At 41.3% G+C, this 18,981-nt stretch overlaps 2 protein-coding genes across 2 annotated transcripts in view; both read right to left on the reverse strand.

Moving 5' to 3' along the window:
• Positions 1 to 7,041, reverse strand: part of csf1ra (colony stimulating factor 1 receptor, a) — a 15,256-nt gene extending 8,215 nt beyond the window's left edge. The window contains exons 1-20 of the mRNA XM_057326633.1: positions 6,927 to 7,041; positions 6,628 to 6,742; positions 5,656 to 5,928; positions 5,244 to 5,531; positions 5,023 to 5,159; positions 4,582 to 4,744; positions 4,290 to 4,491; positions 4,097 to 4,212; positions 3,868 to 3,979; positions 3,434 to 3,624; positions 3,258 to 3,349; positions 3,021 to 3,147; positions 2,840 to 2,944; positions 2,559 to 2,669; positions 2,186 to 2,348; positions 1,987 to 2,069; positions 1,766 to 1,875; positions 1,537 to 1,659; positions 1,008 to 1,119; positions 813 to 912 (exon numbers count right to left, since the gene is read on the reverse strand). Coding sequence (XP_057182616.1) covers positions 813 to 912; positions 1,008 to 1,119; positions 1,537 to 1,659; positions 1,766 to 1,875; positions 1,987 to 2,069; positions 2,186 to 2,348; positions 2,559 to 2,669; positions 2,840 to 2,944; positions 3,021 to 3,147; positions 3,258 to 3,349; positions 3,434 to 3,624; positions 3,868 to 3,979; positions 4,097 to 4,212; positions 4,290 to 4,491; positions 4,582 to 4,744; positions 5,023 to 5,159; positions 5,244 to 5,531; positions 5,656 to 5,928; positions 6,628 to 6,676 — 2,657 coding nt within the window. The 5' untranslated portion in view covers positions 6,677 to 6,742; positions 6,927 to 7,041. The remainder of the gene's footprint in view (positions 1 to 812; positions 913 to 1,007; positions 1,120 to 1,536; positions 1,660 to 1,765; positions 1,876 to 1,986; positions 2,070 to 2,185; positions 2,349 to 2,558; positions 2,670 to 2,839; positions 2,945 to 3,020; positions 3,148 to 3,257; positions 3,350 to 3,433; positions 3,625 to 3,867; positions 3,980 to 4,096; positions 4,213 to 4,289; positions 4,492 to 4,581; positions 4,745 to 5,022; positions 5,160 to 5,243; positions 5,532 to 5,655; positions 5,929 to 6,627; positions 6,743 to 6,926) is intronic.
• Positions 7,042 to 7,664: 623 nt separating this feature from the next.
• pdgfrb (platelet-derived growth factor receptor, beta polypeptide) overlaps positions 7,665 to 18,981 on the reverse strand; it is a 37,147-nt gene continuing 25,830 nt past the window's right edge. The window contains exons 10-23 of the mRNA XM_057326632.1: positions 18,257 to 18,465; positions 16,839 to 16,933; positions 16,601 to 16,733; positions 16,341 to 16,445; positions 16,148 to 16,258; positions 15,009 to 15,171; positions 14,638 to 14,807; positions 11,406 to 11,521; positions 11,148 to 11,270; positions 10,947 to 11,058; positions 9,430 to 9,529; positions 9,155 to 9,260; positions 8,757 to 9,001; positions 7,665 to 8,233 (exon numbers count right to left, since the gene is read on the reverse strand). Coding sequence (XP_057182615.1) covers positions 8,128 to 8,233; positions 8,757 to 9,001; positions 9,155 to 9,260; positions 9,430 to 9,529; positions 10,947 to 11,058; positions 11,148 to 11,270; positions 11,406 to 11,521; positions 14,638 to 14,807; positions 15,009 to 15,171; positions 16,148 to 16,258; positions 16,341 to 16,445; positions 16,601 to 16,733; positions 16,839 to 16,933; positions 18,257 to 18,465 — 1,894 coding nt within the window. The 3' untranslated portion in view covers positions 7,665 to 8,127. The remainder of the gene's footprint in view (positions 8,234 to 8,756; positions 9,002 to 9,154; positions 9,261 to 9,429; positions 9,530 to 10,946; positions 11,059 to 11,147; positions 11,271 to 11,405; positions 11,522 to 14,637; positions 14,808 to 15,008; positions 15,172 to 16,147; positions 16,259 to 16,340; positions 16,446 to 16,600; positions 16,734 to 16,838; positions 16,934 to 18,256; positions 18,466 to 18,981) is intronic.

An 18,981-nucleotide genomic window follows, 5' to 3' on the forward strand; every position in this document is an offset into this window, starting at 1 on the left:
AGAGAGAGAGAGAGAGAGAGAGAGAGAGAGAGAGAGAGAGAGAGAGAGAGAGAGAGAGAGAGAGAGAGAGAGAGAGAGAGAGAGAGAGAGAGAGAGAGAGAGAGAGAGAGAGAGAGAGAGAGAGAGAGAGAGAGAGAGAGAGAGAGAGAGGGAGAGAGACAGAGACAGAGAAAGAGAAAGAGAAAGAGAAAGACAAGGAGAGAGACAGAGACAGAGAAAGACAGGGAGAGAGACAGAGAGAGGCTGAGTGTGAAAAATCAAGCTTTGGCAGTCAGATCATGTGTTTAACATGCAGAACTAAAGAGGAGAAAAGCAGAAACTAGTGTCTGAGTCAGAGAGTCTGGGTCTTCAGACAATCATAAAAAATATATAAATGCTTTTGTACATTAGACTAATGCTGTAACATCACAGAAGTGCCTTTCATTTCATCAACGCGGCTGAAATTATAAACTAACACCGGGTGAAAAATGAAACTTTTATGTTGAACTGGATGCTGATGGTTAATAGACTCATCAAAGCTCCTGTGATATGTGATAAATCTAGTGTTTCACATGACATGACAGTACAAAAATCAGCACCTGTGTCAGAAACTCTCTGACTCATGTGAAGTGTGTTAAATCTGAGAAAATTCAGCAGCAGAATCTGTATGCAGATGAAATTATCGCTATTAGTATACTTGGAGATTTAAGACAATGACTGATTAGATGGTCCTCATTATCAGGTACTCTGTTTTCGATTTAAGATAATCCTTTTCACATTTTTATTTTTGTCTATTTGCAGAAAAGTTTACTTGAATTAAATGTCTCACTCACATCTCTGGGGAAGCAAAATCCGGTCTGGACATCTGATAGCCACATTTAATCATTTTGTAGAACTTTGAGTCAACTGGGATGTTGGGGTACGGACTCTTACCTGCACAAACATACAAACGAAAAAATAACAACACAATAAACAATAAATACAAAAAGAAAGAATTTGATAAAGACCTTGTCATTCAGAAGTCTCACCCAATGAAAAGATCTCCCACAGAAGAATGCCATAAGACCAGACATCACTCTGAATCGTATATACACCCTCAAAAATACTCTCCGGAGCCATCCACTTGACAGGAAGACGAGCCTACACACACACACACACGCATGTTGGGTTTCCATGTTTTATGGGGACATTCCATAGACCTAATGGTTTTTATACTGTACAAACTGTATATCATATTCCCTAACCCTAACAATCACACACAACTGTCTGCTCTTTTACATTTTCAAAAAAGTGACCAAAAAATGTCCCCACAAGGACAAGGATTTTGGATATTGCCATCTTTGTGGGGACATTTTGTCCCCATACCGTAGGGTTTACCCTTCTCACACACACACGCACGCACACACGCTCACACGCACACACACGCACACACACACACGCACCTGCGTTTAGTTTGGTTTGGGTGTAGAGTGAGTGTTACAATTGTTTGTACAGTATATAAATCATTATGTTTATGGAAAGACCCTATAAACCATGTGTGTGTGTGTGTTCTCTTACATTTCCTTTGACTACGTAGTTGGAGTCGTTCATGATGTCTCGCGCCAGCCCGAAATCACAGATCTTGGCTACTCGCCGGTCAGTTAACAGAACGTTTCTCGCCGCCACGTCTCTGTGAATGCACTGAAGAGAAGATCCAGCAGGATCAGAACATTCATATATCTTTCGAGAATCACGAGAGAATATCATCTGGATGACGTCATGCTGTCATTGTCCCATAGGAACTCACATTTTTTGCAGCGAGGAAGTGAAGTCCTTCTGACACCTGATAGGAGAATTTGAGGAGGTCATCCATGTCCAGCGGCCATGAATCTTCATCCTGATTCTCAAAAGACGAATCTGAATCACAAGAGCAACTAGCTGAATGATTTTTCCAAAAGGTCAACCTAAAACCGAGTTCATCATTTACTTAAAAGAAAAGACTGTTGAACGGGTGGTTTTTTGACTCACCCTGAAGGGAGTTTGTAAGTGTGGATGTTGTGGGTCTCATGTCCAGATAATGACCAGAGCAGGTGCTGGAAATCCCACTGTCACTGTCACAATGAAATGGAACATTCATTCTTTCATCATAGAACATGTTTTGAACAGTGTTTGCGTGTGTTGTCAGTACTGTAACGTTTGGCTCTTTAGATGATTTTGATGAAATAACCTTCTAAGAAACGTTCGTTCAGCCGTCACATTCTTATAATCCGTCGTCTGCTCCGGAATGTTGTGAATTGACATAACAAAGTTCAGGAAGTTTTCAGCTTTGTGACGCAGGAAGTTCAGAAGGTCACCATGGCAACAGTACTCGGTGATCACCAACACTGGACCTGGAACAAAGACAAAATGCACATCATCTACTGTATGTGTCGACTCAGGGCTTCGTCATGTGACCGAGGTGTACAGCTCCATCACATCAACTAAATCAATAAATCTATAATGCCGTCGTCACACGGCTGAAAATGAGCCTCGAGCTGTAAGTTCAGAATAAAGACTAAGTACAAACATCAATCGGGTCAACGTGAATGAATGAATCTCACCACCGTGAGTGCAGGCACCCAGTAGATTAACAATGTTCTTGTGCTGTCCGAGATGACTGAGAATCTTCAGTTCTGACATCAAAGCTTCTCGCTCATCTGAATGAGCGCTGGCTGCTCCAAACACACACAAGAAAACACACAACTGTGAATGTCTTTACAGTAACACAACACAGCTTCAGACGCCAGCAGATGATGCTTTTACCAGGGTACATGACATCACTCTGCTGACTGATACAGCATGACATTTCTTTGGTGTTTGCTTTTTTTGTGCTTTTTCTGACCTTTAAGCATTTTCACAGCCACACGAGTGACGATGTCGTCTTTCCCCAGACCGTACGCCGTGGCCTCCACCACCTTCCCAAAGGCTCCTGCACCCAGAGTCTTACCTGCACACACATCAACAAAACCATCAGCGCATCAGCACACGCACACACAGCTCACGAGTGACGCGTCAGCACAAACCCAGCTTCAGTTTGTCCCGTGGAAACTCCCACTTCCCGTTGTACGGCAGCTGTGTCGGGTCTATGAAGGTGTAGTTATTTCCGTTGGTGGCTTCGATGATCTTCCAGCGGATCTCATATCTTGGTTTCTAAGCACAGACTTTAGTCATTTTCAACACACCATTTCTGAAAGACTATGAACGACATCATTCACATTCATGGAATAAAACAGTCAAGAGCATTCATTTGAATGTGACACCTGTTTATATTTGTAGAGCAAGAAGCAGAGAAGCAGAAGTAGAACCGTCATGGTGGCGGCGCCTCCAGATAAAGTGCTGGTGAAGAGTTTATCTGCAGAACATCACACACAACTTCAGCAACCGTCCAAAAGAACTTCAGTCATCCACAAAGACTTTAAAATCCTGTTGAGTTTACCAGAAACGTCCATGGCAAAAATGTCGCTGTCTTGGCCAACCAGATTAAAGGCCACACACACAACCGTCATTCTCTGATTTGACGGTCCCACGGTTAGAACGCTTTCCACACCCACAGTCCCAGACCGTTCCTTCTGAAACTCCACCGTCTGAGTTTCAATGGGCTCGAGTCCCGTTGAGTTCTCTGTGCATCTGCCCAACACATGACGTGACATTACGGCCCGGTTTCACAGACAAGCTTTTATAAGAATGCCTTAGAATAATACATTACTGGCGTGCATCTTGAGGCAAAACAATGGCACTGATATATTTTAAGATATTTCTGCGCAAGTCATATTCAGTTTAGACGGGTCTGGGACTAGCCGTAAGCCTTGCCTGTGAAACCAGGCCTACAAGTTCAAATGCAGTTTTCAAGAGAGAAACATGAACACGTACAAGACGGTGACTCCGGTGCACTGGTACCAGAAGATTCTGGGAGCCGGATATCCAAAAGACCTACACGACAGGGTTGTGATGTTCTCCCATCTTACCGTGGCAACCGGCTTCTCTGTTCAGAGTTCAAAAAATGTTGTTCATTCCTGCCTTCACATCTTAAAGTCATAGATCTGAATGTTAGTGTTTTCAGGTGTAAAGAATAAAGAACAGATGACTGTACTGCACTTACTGTACATTTTAATGTCAAATGTAATGGAGTCATTTCTCATGGTGTTCTGCACATACAGCGTGTAACGTCCCACCTCCTGAAAGTTGAGTCTCTTGAGAAACAGCAGAGCATCGTACCTACAGAATCAGATGGCATTATTATGATGATGATAATTATTCATGATCTCATTCTTTCATCCCGGATTTTTTCGGACCTGTCGTTATAGTTGTAAAACCTTTGCTCTAGGAGAGATGCATTATGGGATGATGGGGTCTTCCACCAGTGAGAGGTGAGAGGGGGATACGCTTCGATCAGAACGCTGAGATCTACGTCGTCTCCTTCGTTGACCTCGATGGACAGATGGCGACGAGTGAGTTTAGACGAGAGTTTGGCTGACATTCGAAGGTAAGGCTCATCTGTCACAGATCAAATCACATCACACATCAGCGATCAGACTTCACACCGCTGGTGTACACCAAAGCTGCGGCTCTTGACGTGTCTCTCACCCACGACGATCAGTTGAGTGGTGGAGCTGTTGGCTCCGGCTTCGTTCTGTCCCGTACAGGTGATGTTACCTGAATCAGACAGTCTGACAGCTGGAATGATGAGGACGCTCTCGATGGCCAGTCGATCTCCTGCCATGGTGGATTTCTCCTCAGCTCGGGGCAGCTGACGATAAACAGAGACGCATGAACAGAGAAGAGGATTTCATCATAAGATACGCTGGTATTTTTATTGAAGTTTCAGAATAAAGCCTATTGAAGAAGAAATCTCACAAAGACACCCTGAAATCAAACTCACTTTTTTATATCCAAAAATTTCATTCATTTTTTTTTACATTCAAATGATAAAGCATACGTTATAGACAGCCATTTGTAGCTATGTACAAATACAGTTTTACAGTATAAAATAAAAATAATGAAGCCATGAAAGAGAGCAGGTCGAACCTTTATAGAGGAGTGCGTCCAGGTGACGTTGTAATAAAAGTTTGGATTATTTGTGGTGCAGCTGATTTGAAGTTCCTCTCCCACCAGTTTGACGTACATGTTTCTGTTGAGGTGAACGTACGGGGGGAAACGTAACCCTGGAAATTGATTAACACACTGAAATCTCTCTGTCGTTCTTCGTGTACTAATGGTTCATCATTTCAACATTTATTGAAACTCACGTTGTATGACGTTTATTGAGAAAGTCTTTGACACTTTCTCAACTCCTCTAATTCTGCCGGTGCACACATAGTCTGCGTTGTATCCGGGGTGAACGTTCCGAATCAGAAAGCCCTTCCTGGGGTCAAAGGTCACGTTCATTCCAGGTGGAACAGCCGAGCAGTTATCCATGCGGAACGTGAAGTCTGTGGCGTTAGGGTCGGTCAGTAAACACGGTAACAGCAGATCTTCACCTTCTTTGCGCACGTAGCGCAGAGACGTGCTCGGCGTCACAAACAGAACCTGTGGATCTGTAAAATACTGACGGATCACTGTGAGCTCATTTCACTTGAAAGATCAGAAGTTGACAAATGACATTTAGTTGTTTAGATGCACGTTTACATAAAGTTAAAATACAAGGTTCTCTTTACCTACCTCTGACAAACACGTGCAGAGAAGAAGACACATTCAACCCATCATCAACACACGAGTAAGTGCCAGTAAATTCTGCTGTGGCTGTTTTCACGTGGAGACTGTGGACCTTTCCGTTTCTCTTAGAGATTAAGCGCTTGTGCTTAGCCAGTCGTGGAATCAATGTTACTGGACCGTTGCCCTCACAGCTCAGACGAAGAGGAGAACCAGAGTCCAGAATCACGTCAGAACCCGTCACAACGTCAGAGTTCACCGTGATCTTGGGTTGAGACCAACCTGTCAATCAAATGGCAGAAGGCAAAGTCTCATCAGGTGCACAGCATTCAATGTTTCAATGATTCTTTATCAAATGATTTTGCACAATCAGCAGAAAGAAACATCTCAATCCTTCTCTCACTTCTGCTTCCATATGGACACACAAACTGGAATCTTCAGTCTGTGTAACAACACACACACAACATAACACGGGCAGACAGTCGAGAGAGACAGAAATCTCTCTCTAAATGAACACATAAACACACTTCAGTCACAGACTTGATGTGATGATTCAGGACTGACAACAATAGAAAACAAGTCAAACTGAGACCTTTCAAAAGAAAACTACTGGAGATGATATTGGGTGTTAGTTATGTTCTGGTCTTGATCACACAAACACACTGCGTGTCTTCCATGACAACACTAGAATTCCATCTTGGAAGAATCCAATCCAAAGAATCATGAGACAGCGGCTTCACCACGACACAGTTCGTCTGTTTCATAAATGCATCAAAATCTATTGAGATCTGTTCTCATTCATCTCGTTTGAGCTTTAATTGGGAGAAATATCTAGCTGTGAGGAAAGTCTCAATTTGTTCTCCATGTAATCTCATTGATGTCTATCAAACATGTTAAAGAGATTAATGTTGTGTTACTATTTCACACTTGCAGGACAATATGAGAAATGGGAAGTTTTATCCGAAGTGATGAGATTCTTACCCTGAGCTTGAGCGTCCAGCAGACCCAAGATGAAAAACAGCACAAACATCTCGCATCGGACCAGAGAAAATCCACTTCAAGAGTTTCACAGAGTCAGTCTTCAAGAGTTTCTGCTCTGAGGAAATAATAAGGAACGATTTCAACTTCTCATTTCTATTTGACAGGATATGACATGACTGGAAAATCAGCTGACAAGAATTATTTTAATAGATTCTAGAATCATCACACGAATACAACAACAGTCAAACTTCCATCAAACCAGAAAAAGAGCTTTTTAACTCAAACATAAAACCTGTTACCTGTGGAATCTGAGTATCAGTTAATCCTTCAGTTTGTCTGTTACTTCCAATCTAAAAATCAGCGGCAGGAAAACAGTTTCATACAGTCACTAACATCACGGTATTCAAGTGAAACCAATGTGAACCCTGAGTACTGAGAACTCTGGGAGTCAATCCATGACAAGTTTAACAAGATGCTTCAGTGTTCTGACGGCCACATGATCTCAGACTTCAGCATCTGTTAATGTGTGAAAAACGACTCATGACACAGATGAGAATTGATTTGTGTTGAGATTCGTGTGTTGTGACGGGTGACCTGAAACCTAAAACAGCCCCTAAACGCACAATGAGATGACATGAAGATTAAAGAGACAAATCTAAACAAAATCTCCAGCGTTTCTGACATTGTATTTGAGAAAAAGTGACGCCTCCTCTGGCTAAGGCCTCTCATCAGCATTCAAGTGTTCATCTCAGTCTGAACTCAATCATTTCTCATCTTATTCCAAATCAAATTCAATACTATACACCTAACTTTTAGAACCCTTTGTTTCGTACTGTATGAACAATGAAATTATCTCAATTTCAAAATGATCTCTAATTAGCTCAAATTCATTCTGGAATGAAACAAATCTAAATTTTCATTTAGTCCCTCGAGCTACAGAAGAGCAATAAAACCTTCTTTTGGGGAATTATACAGGCTAAAAGCACTGACGGCTGAAGTATTTTTTACACTTTTATTATATAGAATGTGTAAAACAACAATGTACAAAATATCTATACAAAAATATACTTGTAAACATACATGAAGCTTTGGTACCTTTGAGTGTGAAACTTCTCTAGTAAATGTGTATTGAATTGTGCAATTTAATAAAGTCTTACATGTGTGTACATAAAATGCCTAGTGTTAAAGTCAGAAATACTTTTGAATCCCTTAAAGAAAACTTAAAGAACTTAAAGAGATACTTTCATACCGTAAGTGTTTGCAAATAATGACTTGTGATGTACCTTGAGTTCATCATCATTTAAACTTAGTTATAGAACACAAATGAGTTAAATAATGTTCTCTCACCAGAGAACTAGAGAAAAACATATATTTACTTCAACTTGTTTCATCTATTTGCTTCAATTAGCCATAAATGCTAAAGTGCAATTTTGCTACAAGGAACTTAAAAAAAACAGTTGCTAAAATCTAAAGACTGCTGCATGAATATAGTATTGAATGTCACAGAAAACTTTCTTCCACATCTGGGGTTCCTGAATGATGTTTCTGCTCAGGTTCAGTACTGGGGGTTTCCATAGAGACCGTCTCCTCATCGGAGCTCATTGAGCTGTTGAGGAAAGAGACAGACAGACAGAGAGAGAGAGAGAGAGAGGGAGAGAGAGAGAGAGAGAGAGAGAGAGAGAGAGAGAGAGAGAGACAGAGAGACAGAGAGAGAGAGAGAGAGAGAGAGAGAGACAGACAGAGAGACAGAGAGACAGAGAGAGAGACAGAGAGAGACCTTTAGCCTCTAAACAGATGTCACTCAACAATATTTTGAGCTTTAGACCTCCAGAGGGCGCCAGCACCACTGAACACATTCTCAAGAGTCGTTGCTCAAATATGCAGGTTATTTTAGCCAAATCATTTAAAATGGATATAAAAGGTTTATTATTTATTCCCTTTACAATAACCTACATCTTCACTAAAAATCTTAAACAAGAAATAGCTCTAGTTTGTACACATTATTTGTGTTTTTTTTATCTCGAATAAAAAAAAGAGAAGTGATCCGTCTGCTGGTGTCTCATCTTTACTTCATCCTCTGTGGTTTTTAATGCTCAGTTTTATTTTTGTTTTAGGGATGTCAGTGATACCTCAGGGGGCTTTCCACCGGCACCATCACATCCTCAGTGTCGTTCTCTGGCTTTGGGTCGGGGATGGGAATGATGTATTCGTTGTGCGGGTCGCTCTGTGGACGAGGAGTTGGGTCGGGCAGAAGTCCTGGAGGAAACCCAGAGGGAGAGATGGTGCCCGAAAACGATGAGGAAACCCGCGGCTTCACACGAACCACAGCAGGGTGATCGCTCTTCAGAAAACTATCGCTGACTTGAGAATATTTCTGAGAAAAAGACAGACCCACACAGACAGTCAATGCATTGAGAAAGTGCTGAAGAGAAATGTCTTCACTGGAACATGAAAACATGACAGGAATATTAATATGAGGATTCTGTGTGATCTGTGAGGTAACCAGGGAAATGAAAACAAAGAAAACCTTTTTATATCCGTCCGACAGAAGGTTCCCCATTGAGTGCACTAGAAAGGAGAACTCTGGACGTTTCTCAAACTTCTCATCCCAACATTTCTTCATGATCTCATAGCTGCAGAGGAACAACATGAGCTCATTATCATCATCGTGGTCTGACATCCTTCTTAATTAAACAAGTCAAAGCGGTCTTGATGTTTCATTACTGCTGTGTGTAAAGACATGAATCTGAGCATGTGCAGTCAAGAGGACTTTGTTTGTTTGTTTGTGGCGTGATGTCGTACATGTCATCTGTGGCGTATGTGGGTTTGGTCATGCGGTAACCTCTCTTCAGAGCGCTGTAAAATAATTCATTCATCGGCAGGTCTGGATACGGAGTTCCTCCTGCAACATTGTAACAAATTCGACTCAACCTATATGCAATAAAGCACTTTATCACCACAGAGTTCAAGGACTCCACTGCATTTAGAAAAATTCATCAAAAAAGGATAACACCATATAATCATCAGGTAGTCTTCAGCCAAAAATACTCATAAAACAAACATTTAAACATCTCTTCCATGAAACACATAATAAATTGAAAAGGAAAACAAACTTATCTTAGACTCGTGAGAGGTCACAGAATAGGAGTTGACAATTCATACAATCAACTTGAGTCTCTTTCAATGTCCAATGTGGAGTGTCTCAGAGGTAAGCAAAAGAGAATTGTCCAAACAAAATGAAAGTCCCAGAAAACAGCATCCAGTCTACTCTCGGTTAGAAAAAGATTCTTTCAATCAGAATCCCCGAAACAGAGAATGGAAAATCTTGGTTGTATTGGGGTTGAAAAATGAACCCTCCAACCAGCTCTAATGGCTCCCAACACAAGCTAGGCTTTTTGGGCCTTCTCTCTCTTGTCCCCTATCAAAATAAGAGTCCTGGGCTATCTATCAAAAATGAGTCTCTTCTGACTTGAGGGAAGGTGATACAATTACCACATTGGTATACAGAGTGAAAAATACATACTTTTGTATACTGAGCACAACTTTTATATTTGTTGCCCTGCTGTGGCGGTGTCACAACATCACACAATAAAACTCATTTCATCTGAGAAAAATCTTCAGCTTTACGAACAGCAACTTTCAAAAGGCCAATATCAATCCCCCCAAAGCGTATCAGATCACAATGCAAACATAACAAATAGTCTGATTACTGATTTAGTAAAACACCACATACAGCAGCATGGTTTCACTGTATGCAATATATTCATAATACAATACTAGTCACGTTCATTCAACTAAAACAATACAAATACAAGACATACAAAATGTATTGTCCCTGTTTTTATTCAAGTGTGATTTCAATGACATTGTAGCGTTATTCGAACAAAATGACCAGGCGTTCCTCCGTTCAACTTCTTTATTTAAGAGTTTAACAATATAACCAGGTTCACTGCACTGGCCGTAACACATGCCGACACCAACACTTAACCAAACTTCCCGAACCCCACAAGCCAACCTTCCTCCCTAGCCCCCCCCCTCTCGTCTTAAGGGCACAGGGAGTAATTACCTTACGCTATAACCTAACAACATTAAATCACAACTATAATGTGGCATTACAATATTTTGAAAATAATCACTTCAGAAATCTGGTTGAGAGAGTGACGGTGATGGACAAATGTGCTTCATTGACACTCATTTAAAAAAAAATTTTTTTTAAGTGATTTTTTCCCTATACAACAGACCTGACATTTACTTATGATGTGAAGGATGTGCTTATAAAGAAAGAGTCAATGAAGGATGTGAGAGATTGAGAGACTCACCGAGAGTGAAAATCTCCCACAGTAAGATGCCATAAGACCAGACGTCACTCAGCGTGGTGTACAAGTTATGAAAGATGCTCTCTGGTGCCATCCACTTCAGAGGGAGAAACGTCTGAGAAAAAACACACATTGAACCTCAGTGAAGGTCACCAGCGAGCAGTTCTTCTGACTTCACACTGATTATAAGCTCAGATCACGTACGTTGCCTTTGGAGATGTAGTTGTTGTCATGCATGATGTCTCTGGCCAGCCCAAAGTCACAGATCTTAACCAGTTTGCCTTCACAGATCAAAACGTTTCTAGCTGCCAGATCTCGATGAACACACTGACAATCACACAAAAGATACACATATTAGAAAACATCATTAGATAGTCGGTGAAACTGACAGAAAAACAAAAGTATGTGCATAGAAACAGATTTTAAATTGATTAAACTAAAGATAAGACAACAGATACTTACGTTCTTTGATGCGAGAAACTCCATGCCTTTAGCCACCTGATAACTGAAACCCACCAGATCAATGTAACTCAGAACCGGAGAATCACTGATGACCAGAGAGCGGTCCACTCTGTGACCTGTGACACACACACACACACACACACACACACACACACACACACACACACACACACACACACACACACACACACACGCACGCAGTGTCTTCATGTTTTATGGGGACTTTTATACTGTAAAAACTGTATATTCTGCACACTGCATTTTTACATTTTCAAATAAACATCATTTAGTTTGACCAAAAATGACTGCTATTAATGTCTTTGTGGGGACATTTGATCCAAACACACACATCTCTCACACACCACACACAAATTCAGACTCTTTTTTTTAAATAAATGATCTCTATGAATACTGTATGACACATTTCAGTGGTAATTCAGTCATGGCAGTAACCTGACGTTTTTCATTAGACATCCCGTCAGATCAGGAAGTGAAAGCATTATTTTTATGGCATTAGTTGCACACGCCCAAGCGCCCATCCACCCCCCATCCCCCCCCCACACACACACAAACACACACACACACATTAGGCCACTTCATGAAACACGAGCTGATCGTCTTTCTGTGTAAATCGTTCGTAAAGTCGTTTTGACGTAAAATTTTGGATTCATTAAAATGTTCGTATTTTCAAAATGTTCAAAATGAAATTTTACGTTACACCTGCTGCCTACCACGTGTAAATGGTGCGTGAAATATTCAAACGTCCTGTAATGTGATGACACTGTGTTTTGATGCACTATGTATATTAATGATATTTCACACTGTCTTTCTTTAGTTTTTTGCTCTTTAATTTTAAAACGTCATGGTCCCTTTTTACACAGCCGTCCAATCACAGTGGAGGAGGGGCGGGACAAACACTACATTGTCCAACCATCATACACAACGATGGAGAAGTTAATATTGCTGGTTACTGCATTTTTATATTCAGGAATATTTTTCAAAATAAGATACACAAAACATGTTACTGTCGTAGATATTCCAAATCACAGCAACCAACGCGTCTCCGGAAAAAACGAAGTGCCTCCAAAGCGCTCAAGCGCCACCAGCTGGCCGTTTTCAGAAGAGCACCAGACATTATTTCACTGGGCTACAAATGTTTTGGTGGACACATGTTAATTCATTAATTTATTGTTATGCATTGCCTATATGAGTATTATGCATTCATGCAATATAACGTGCCAACCCTGAGAATGGAATCCAGAGGATTCCACAGCATTCCTACATACGTAATTTGCGTATCTGTAATTCATCGGCGGGGATTATGCTAATTATGAATGAGCGTGCACCAACGCGTTATTTACGAATGATTCGAATTCATTACCATACACGTTTTACTATCAAATCTGACGTTTACGAAGTATTTGTGAAACCGCAGGAGAGTTTTCGGGAAGGTCCAACCGTTTTACACGCAAATGACTCGGAATTGACTCATTTATTTACGAACGTGTCATGAATGAGGCCCGTTGTGTTTTCAGGTTTTAAGGGGTCTGTCTATAGTCTATATGTTTTTATACTGTCCAAACTGTATATTGCATCGTGTAACCTCGAACCCAAACCATCAATCAAACCTTTCTGCATTTTTTCACTTTCATAAAAACGTCACAAAATTTAGTTTGATTGATATGCTGTTATCTTTAAACATTACTGTTATCATTGTCTTTGTGGGGACTTTAGGGTCACACACACTGTACGGCAGGGGTCTTCATCTAATTTTCTTTGAGGGCCAGATTCCAAAAGTAAAAATAGGATGCGGGCCAGTTTTTTTTACCATATTCTCATTTCTTCTGTTATTTTGTATTTCTGTTATTTATTTCGTTTTATTCCTTTATACTGTTTTTGTTGCTGTTACTTATAGGCCATATATTAAAACATGCACACAAATATTGCATCCAGTATTTGTGCCTTTTCATGATATTAAATTAAAAGGGATATTGTCTTTTTAAATGTATTTTATATTCCTTAATGCATTACTTTACCCATAAATTCCTACAAATTTACTGACCCACAGTTCTCCAGTACATCCAAGAAGAGGGTGGCATTGTTTTTTCAAGAAGATATTTGGTTGAATTAATTAAAGTAGAAGTAAAAACGCAAATACATTCAACACAAAAGTAATCCCTGCCCCTTGTGACGTTAAATAAGCATCTTATAAAGCGAGTCAATTGATCTGTGCAAGAAACTGAACGCTGTTGTCACATCTTCGGGTGAAATTCCGATCGCATTCATGTGCCCCACGCACTTATAGGGCAGAGCCTTTGTATAGTGCGAGTTCTGGGGGAGATGAACAGCGTAAATATAGCCGTTATTCATAATGAATGCAGTAATAAAAACAACACCGTTTTCCCCTTATCTGAGACAACCGTTCACGTGCTGTACCCTTCCTACAGTTAGCCTACTTTCAAGGGCACAAAACGCGTTTTAGCACACGACCTATCGCGTGCGCAAACAGATTCCCTGTGGCTGTGCAATGCATTGCTGATTATAACGTTGTAAATTACATTAAGTTTCTTGGACTGACCGATCAAATCGCTTTATAAGACGTAAATCATTATGAGCCGCGGGAATTACTTTCGTTTTGAATGTAGCAGCGTTTTGGGCTTTTAAAGATGTGGCGTGGCGTCTCAGGAGGACGTGCATTTAAAGCACACCGCTCTTAAAGTCTCTCTCCACTTATTTGAAATGTTAAGGCGGGCCAGGTCAAGATGATTGACGGGCCGCCAGTTGACTAGCCCTGCTGTAGGGATTACCAGAACACACACACACACGCACACGCACACGCACACGCGCACGCACGCACGCACGCACACACACACACACACACACAGTTTCCTCTCTTCCATCACTTGGACTATCTGTCCTAAGTTCCTGAGTTCCTCATTTGATAACACAGCATCTTGTCACCACACTATAACAAACAGGGCAGTTTGATGATTTATGCACATCTACACAGAAGGAAAGTGAGGCAGAACATTTCACAGACATTTAGTTCAATCATTTGTTCGGTTTAATAGGTCAAGTGATAATGTTCAGAAAAGGGCTGACTCTGATAAATGTACTTTGCTAAAGAGCATTACAACACAAATGACCAACAGGAAATGACGTCATTTCAGAAGTCTCACTGTCTTATGAAAGTAACAACAACACAGGTTAGTGATTGACAGATGTACAGTACCTTGCTCCTGATAGATGTCCTGCTGGTAAGGGGACTCGTATGGTGACGGCTGGATGTCAGCGTACTTGATAGTGTCCGTGAGCTCCTGCATTGGAACATACTCGGTCTGTTCTTCATCTTTGGTCATGTCCATATATCCTCCATCACACTCGCTGACAAACGTCACGTATCTACACATCACAGCAGAACTCTTGATCATGATCTGATCTTCACTTCTGTTCATATAAATCAGATCTTCACATCATTATTTCACACGTGTAAGACATATGAATGTGATTTGGACAGAGTTTCAGAGATTTTGCTGATCAATACATCACATGAGAACAGAAAAAAAGATAGAGATCAGGTGTATAATGATGAGGTTCTCATACTCCTTTCCTGCCACTGCATCAGCATCATTACAGAGCAGGCCGCTGTTGCCGTTGGCGATGTGGTTCTTGTCAGTGTGGTACTGGAGGATGCTGTGCTTGTTCCTGTGCAAGTAATCCACCAGATCACCATAGCGACAGTATTCTGTTACCAGGTACAGCGGACCTGAGGGGAATACAGAGATCTGTGATGTGTGACACCAGGGCCGGCTCGTGGCATAGGCGACATAGGCAGTTGCCTAGGACGCAAATGACCAGATGGGCGCCAGACGAGAGCGCAACAACGCGACATGTGAACAGCTTCTTGCATCATGACGCGATTATGATTAACTGTCTATGATTGATAATCTTAACGCATTAATTATGCATGTGTAACGGAGATCAGCTAGTGTGGTCTGTGCAGGTAAACTTCACTTGCCGACTTCAAGAGATGCACCCAGGATTTGTGTTAGATTGTGACCTTGTGGTAAATCGCCTGCTTCCTAATCACAACTCATTGCCTGATTTAAGTTTGAATCCCACTCGGAGCAGCTTGCTTATTTAGAACCATTTTACTGGTAACACTGACACAGCGTGCTGTTTTACTGGCACAGTGACTAGGCCATGCCATTTATTTAAGAAAATCAAAACAATACAATAAGCTTTTATTTGTGTCCCTACAGCATTTGCGCAGAGCTTTGCAAAATGTTCTCATTGACCTTTATCTAAATAATAATAATAATCTAATAATCATTTTATGAGCTCTAATTTTCAACTACAGTATTATTGAGAAAGTTTTATTTTATTTTCAGCGTTATTTTCAAACAATGAGTACGTAATTAGAATTTTTTTATTACAAATATTTTTTAGTTGTTATTTATTTACTTCCTATTTATGTTAATCACAATTCATGTTATATTAAAATAAATATGAATTTTGCTTTTAAAAAAAGTTAATTTTCTGATTTTTTTTATTTACTTATTTTGTATAGTATAGGGGCACTATCTAAAATCTTGCCTACGGCAGCAACAGAGGCTGGGCTGGCCCTGTGTGACACGCTCGATCATCTCTATGACTTTTACAGGACTGGGTCATGAGATCTTTCAGAAACAATCACTGACAGAAAAGTGTGGGAGAAAAAAACATGATCCGTGACTGTTGACCTTGTTTGGTGCAGGCACCCAGCAGGTTCACGATGTTCAGATGAGGACCAAGATGACTCATGATCTTCAGTTCAGACATCAGAGCTTGCGTCTCGCTCTTCCGAGCGGTCGCTGCGGTCACAAGAGATCATGAGTTAATACATGTTTGTGTTCAGTTGTGCGTTTTCTATGCTGTAGAGAATTTCTCATGTACATTTCAGCATCTTTACTGCCACTTTGGTGGTGGATTGAGAACGGCCGAGACCATACGCCGTCGCCTCCACGACACGTCCAAACGCTCCAGAACCCAACGTACGACCTGAAGAAACATCACGCCAACAGATTACGACTTATTGATACATAAAAAGACAACAGAACTGTTGGCTCTGCCGTGAAAAGAGGCGCTAGACCGTCGCTAAGGTGTTCTGAGTGGTTGCTAGGCTGACACAGACAGACTGATATACGAGTTCTCACCCAGCAACAGACTGTCTCGTGGCATCTCCCACGTCAGGTCATACGGCAGGTGAATGGGGTCAACATAAATGTACTCGTGTCCATCCACACTGACCGATTCAATGACCTTCCATCTGATTTCATAGCGCGGTTTCTGCAAAAGAGAAATAATGTTTCAGATAATTCATGCTAAATCAAATCTTGAAAACCCCGAATAGAGGAGGGCCTCAGGTCTTAAACAGGATGTGATGTCACTAACCTTCCTCCACACAGCGATGAGGATGATGATGGAGATGATGGCAATGACCACCAGTGCCAGAACAGCAGCAAGAACAGCAACCTGTGAGAACAATGCTGGACAGACACACAACACACATACATCTTACATTATGATCCATTTTACATGTATTCATTTAGCAGACGCTTTTATCCAAAGCCACTTACAAGTAGGAGAGCATATAAACATTTTGTCAACACGCTAAACAGTAACGTTAGTTTACTAGGCCATGCTATAGGAGGATTAAAGCTGGAGTAAGCAAAGGAGAGAATGAACAAGATGAGAAAATTCCTTTCTAAATGAGACATAAAACATAGACAGTTATTGGTTAGTCAAATAAATGCGGAACAGGGGCCGGTTGCATAAACTGCTATGACTAGTCTTACAAATTATTCATCCAATTTTTGTCTTCAAGACTGGTCATAACTTCTTTAAAGAGTACATAACTAGGGATTTTTAAGGTCCTACTTTGGTTTATGGAGTGTCCAACAACAAGTTTATGAACATAGAAGGTGTAAAAACACTATTAGTTCGTAATAATAGGCAGTTATTCTTACCTTACTTCTTGACTGACTTTCAAATGATGCGTTCTGTGATTCATCTGTCTAATCCCCTCCTTTCCGCTAGCCTAGTCTGATGTGATTGGTCAGATGGTCTAGTCTGCTGTGATTGGTCTACCGCGAACGAGGCTCACGAGCTACAGTGTTTGAGGGAGAAGAGTGAAGTTTTCGTGGGCAGTCCTAGCAAAACGTAGGTGGGACTATATGTGGTGACGTATATCCGCGGTGGTTGGCGAATCGGACTAGGGACGACTTGTTTGCGTGATTCAGAGTCGACTCCCTTTTTTCCAAGCCAATAACTTTGTTATTCATTCACCTTCGGATTTACAACTTGGCAGACTGCTTACTTTCAAACACGGCAACATTACACACTGCATGACATGTCATTTTCATGATCTCACGTTATGTGCTCTTTAAGTCAGTCACATAAAAAGTTAGATTGGTCTAATTAAAATCTAAAAAGTAAGACTTATTAGTCCTAACTAATTGCTAGTCAGTGGGACCAGTTGCGAAGGCACAGTCTTAGCTTAGCGGCTATGTTTATGCAACTGGCCCTAGGTGTGTTTTGGGCGTTTTTTGAACGTTGTGGAGGATGCTGCAGTTGGGGTGGAAGCTGGCAGTTCATTCCACCACAGGGGAACCGAATGAGTAAAGGTTTTTGCAAGTGATTGGTGCCTCGCTGTGGTGGAACAACCAGGCGTTGCTCATGTTCAGACTGAAGATGACGGGAGGGGATGTAGACCTAAATATTCATATCAGACTGTTTATGTGTATGTGTGTGCTTGCGTCACTCTGTGTTTGACACACACACACACACACACACACACAGGTTGTACTCACTGCTGTTCACCAGTCTGATGTCTCTGGCTCGAGCTCCTCTCTCGTTTCTGGCTTCACAGCGGACGGTGAGCAGCTGCGGCCGGAGGAAAGTCACCTGACTGTGAATCTGATGGATCTTGCGTGTGCTGTTGTAGGTGATGTTCGTCTGGATGGTGATGCTCTCTGGATCCTCCCCTAGAGGGCTCCATACTGCACTTCTGTTACTGCATCTTCAGATGAGATGAGAGGACACGATGACTGTGTTTAGTACAGCAAACTAGCATACTACTTTTAGTGTTCGTTGCAGTGTAGTGCAGTCTGCACAGCATTGAAATGTTCTGTATGCATGGAATACATCTATGACTTAACATATTCAAATGCTTCAGTGTTTAACAGAGCACACGGTGTAGAAAACACAAAGTATTTTGGATTTGACCTTTCGTTTCCAGTCAGAGAAAATATTCCTCAAGTTGTCTTATTTGACAGCAGCTACTCTCATTATTCAGATGATTAGATGCCGCTCACTGAATGAAACATACATCATACGTCATGATGAGGTCATGTGACAGTTATATAGCAGATAAATGTTTATCATGTTTGGGATGAGATGTGAAACCTTTCATTCATCTCATGAGTGGCACTCAACACTGAGCATCTGCAAACCCGGGCAATAGCATCTGCTGGCACACCCTTCAGTCGTACAGGAACTGTGCTGCGAGGTGTGTGCGTACAGCTGCTTTACATTA

Source organism: Triplophysa rosa, unplaced genomic scaffold (genome assembly GCF_024868665.1).
Source record: "Triplophysa rosa unplaced genomic scaffold, Trosa_1v2 scaffold119_ERROPOS85440, whole genome shotgun sequence".
NCBI lineage: Eukaryota > Metazoa > Chordata > Actinopteri > Cypriniformes > Nemacheilidae > Triplophysa > Triplophysa rosa.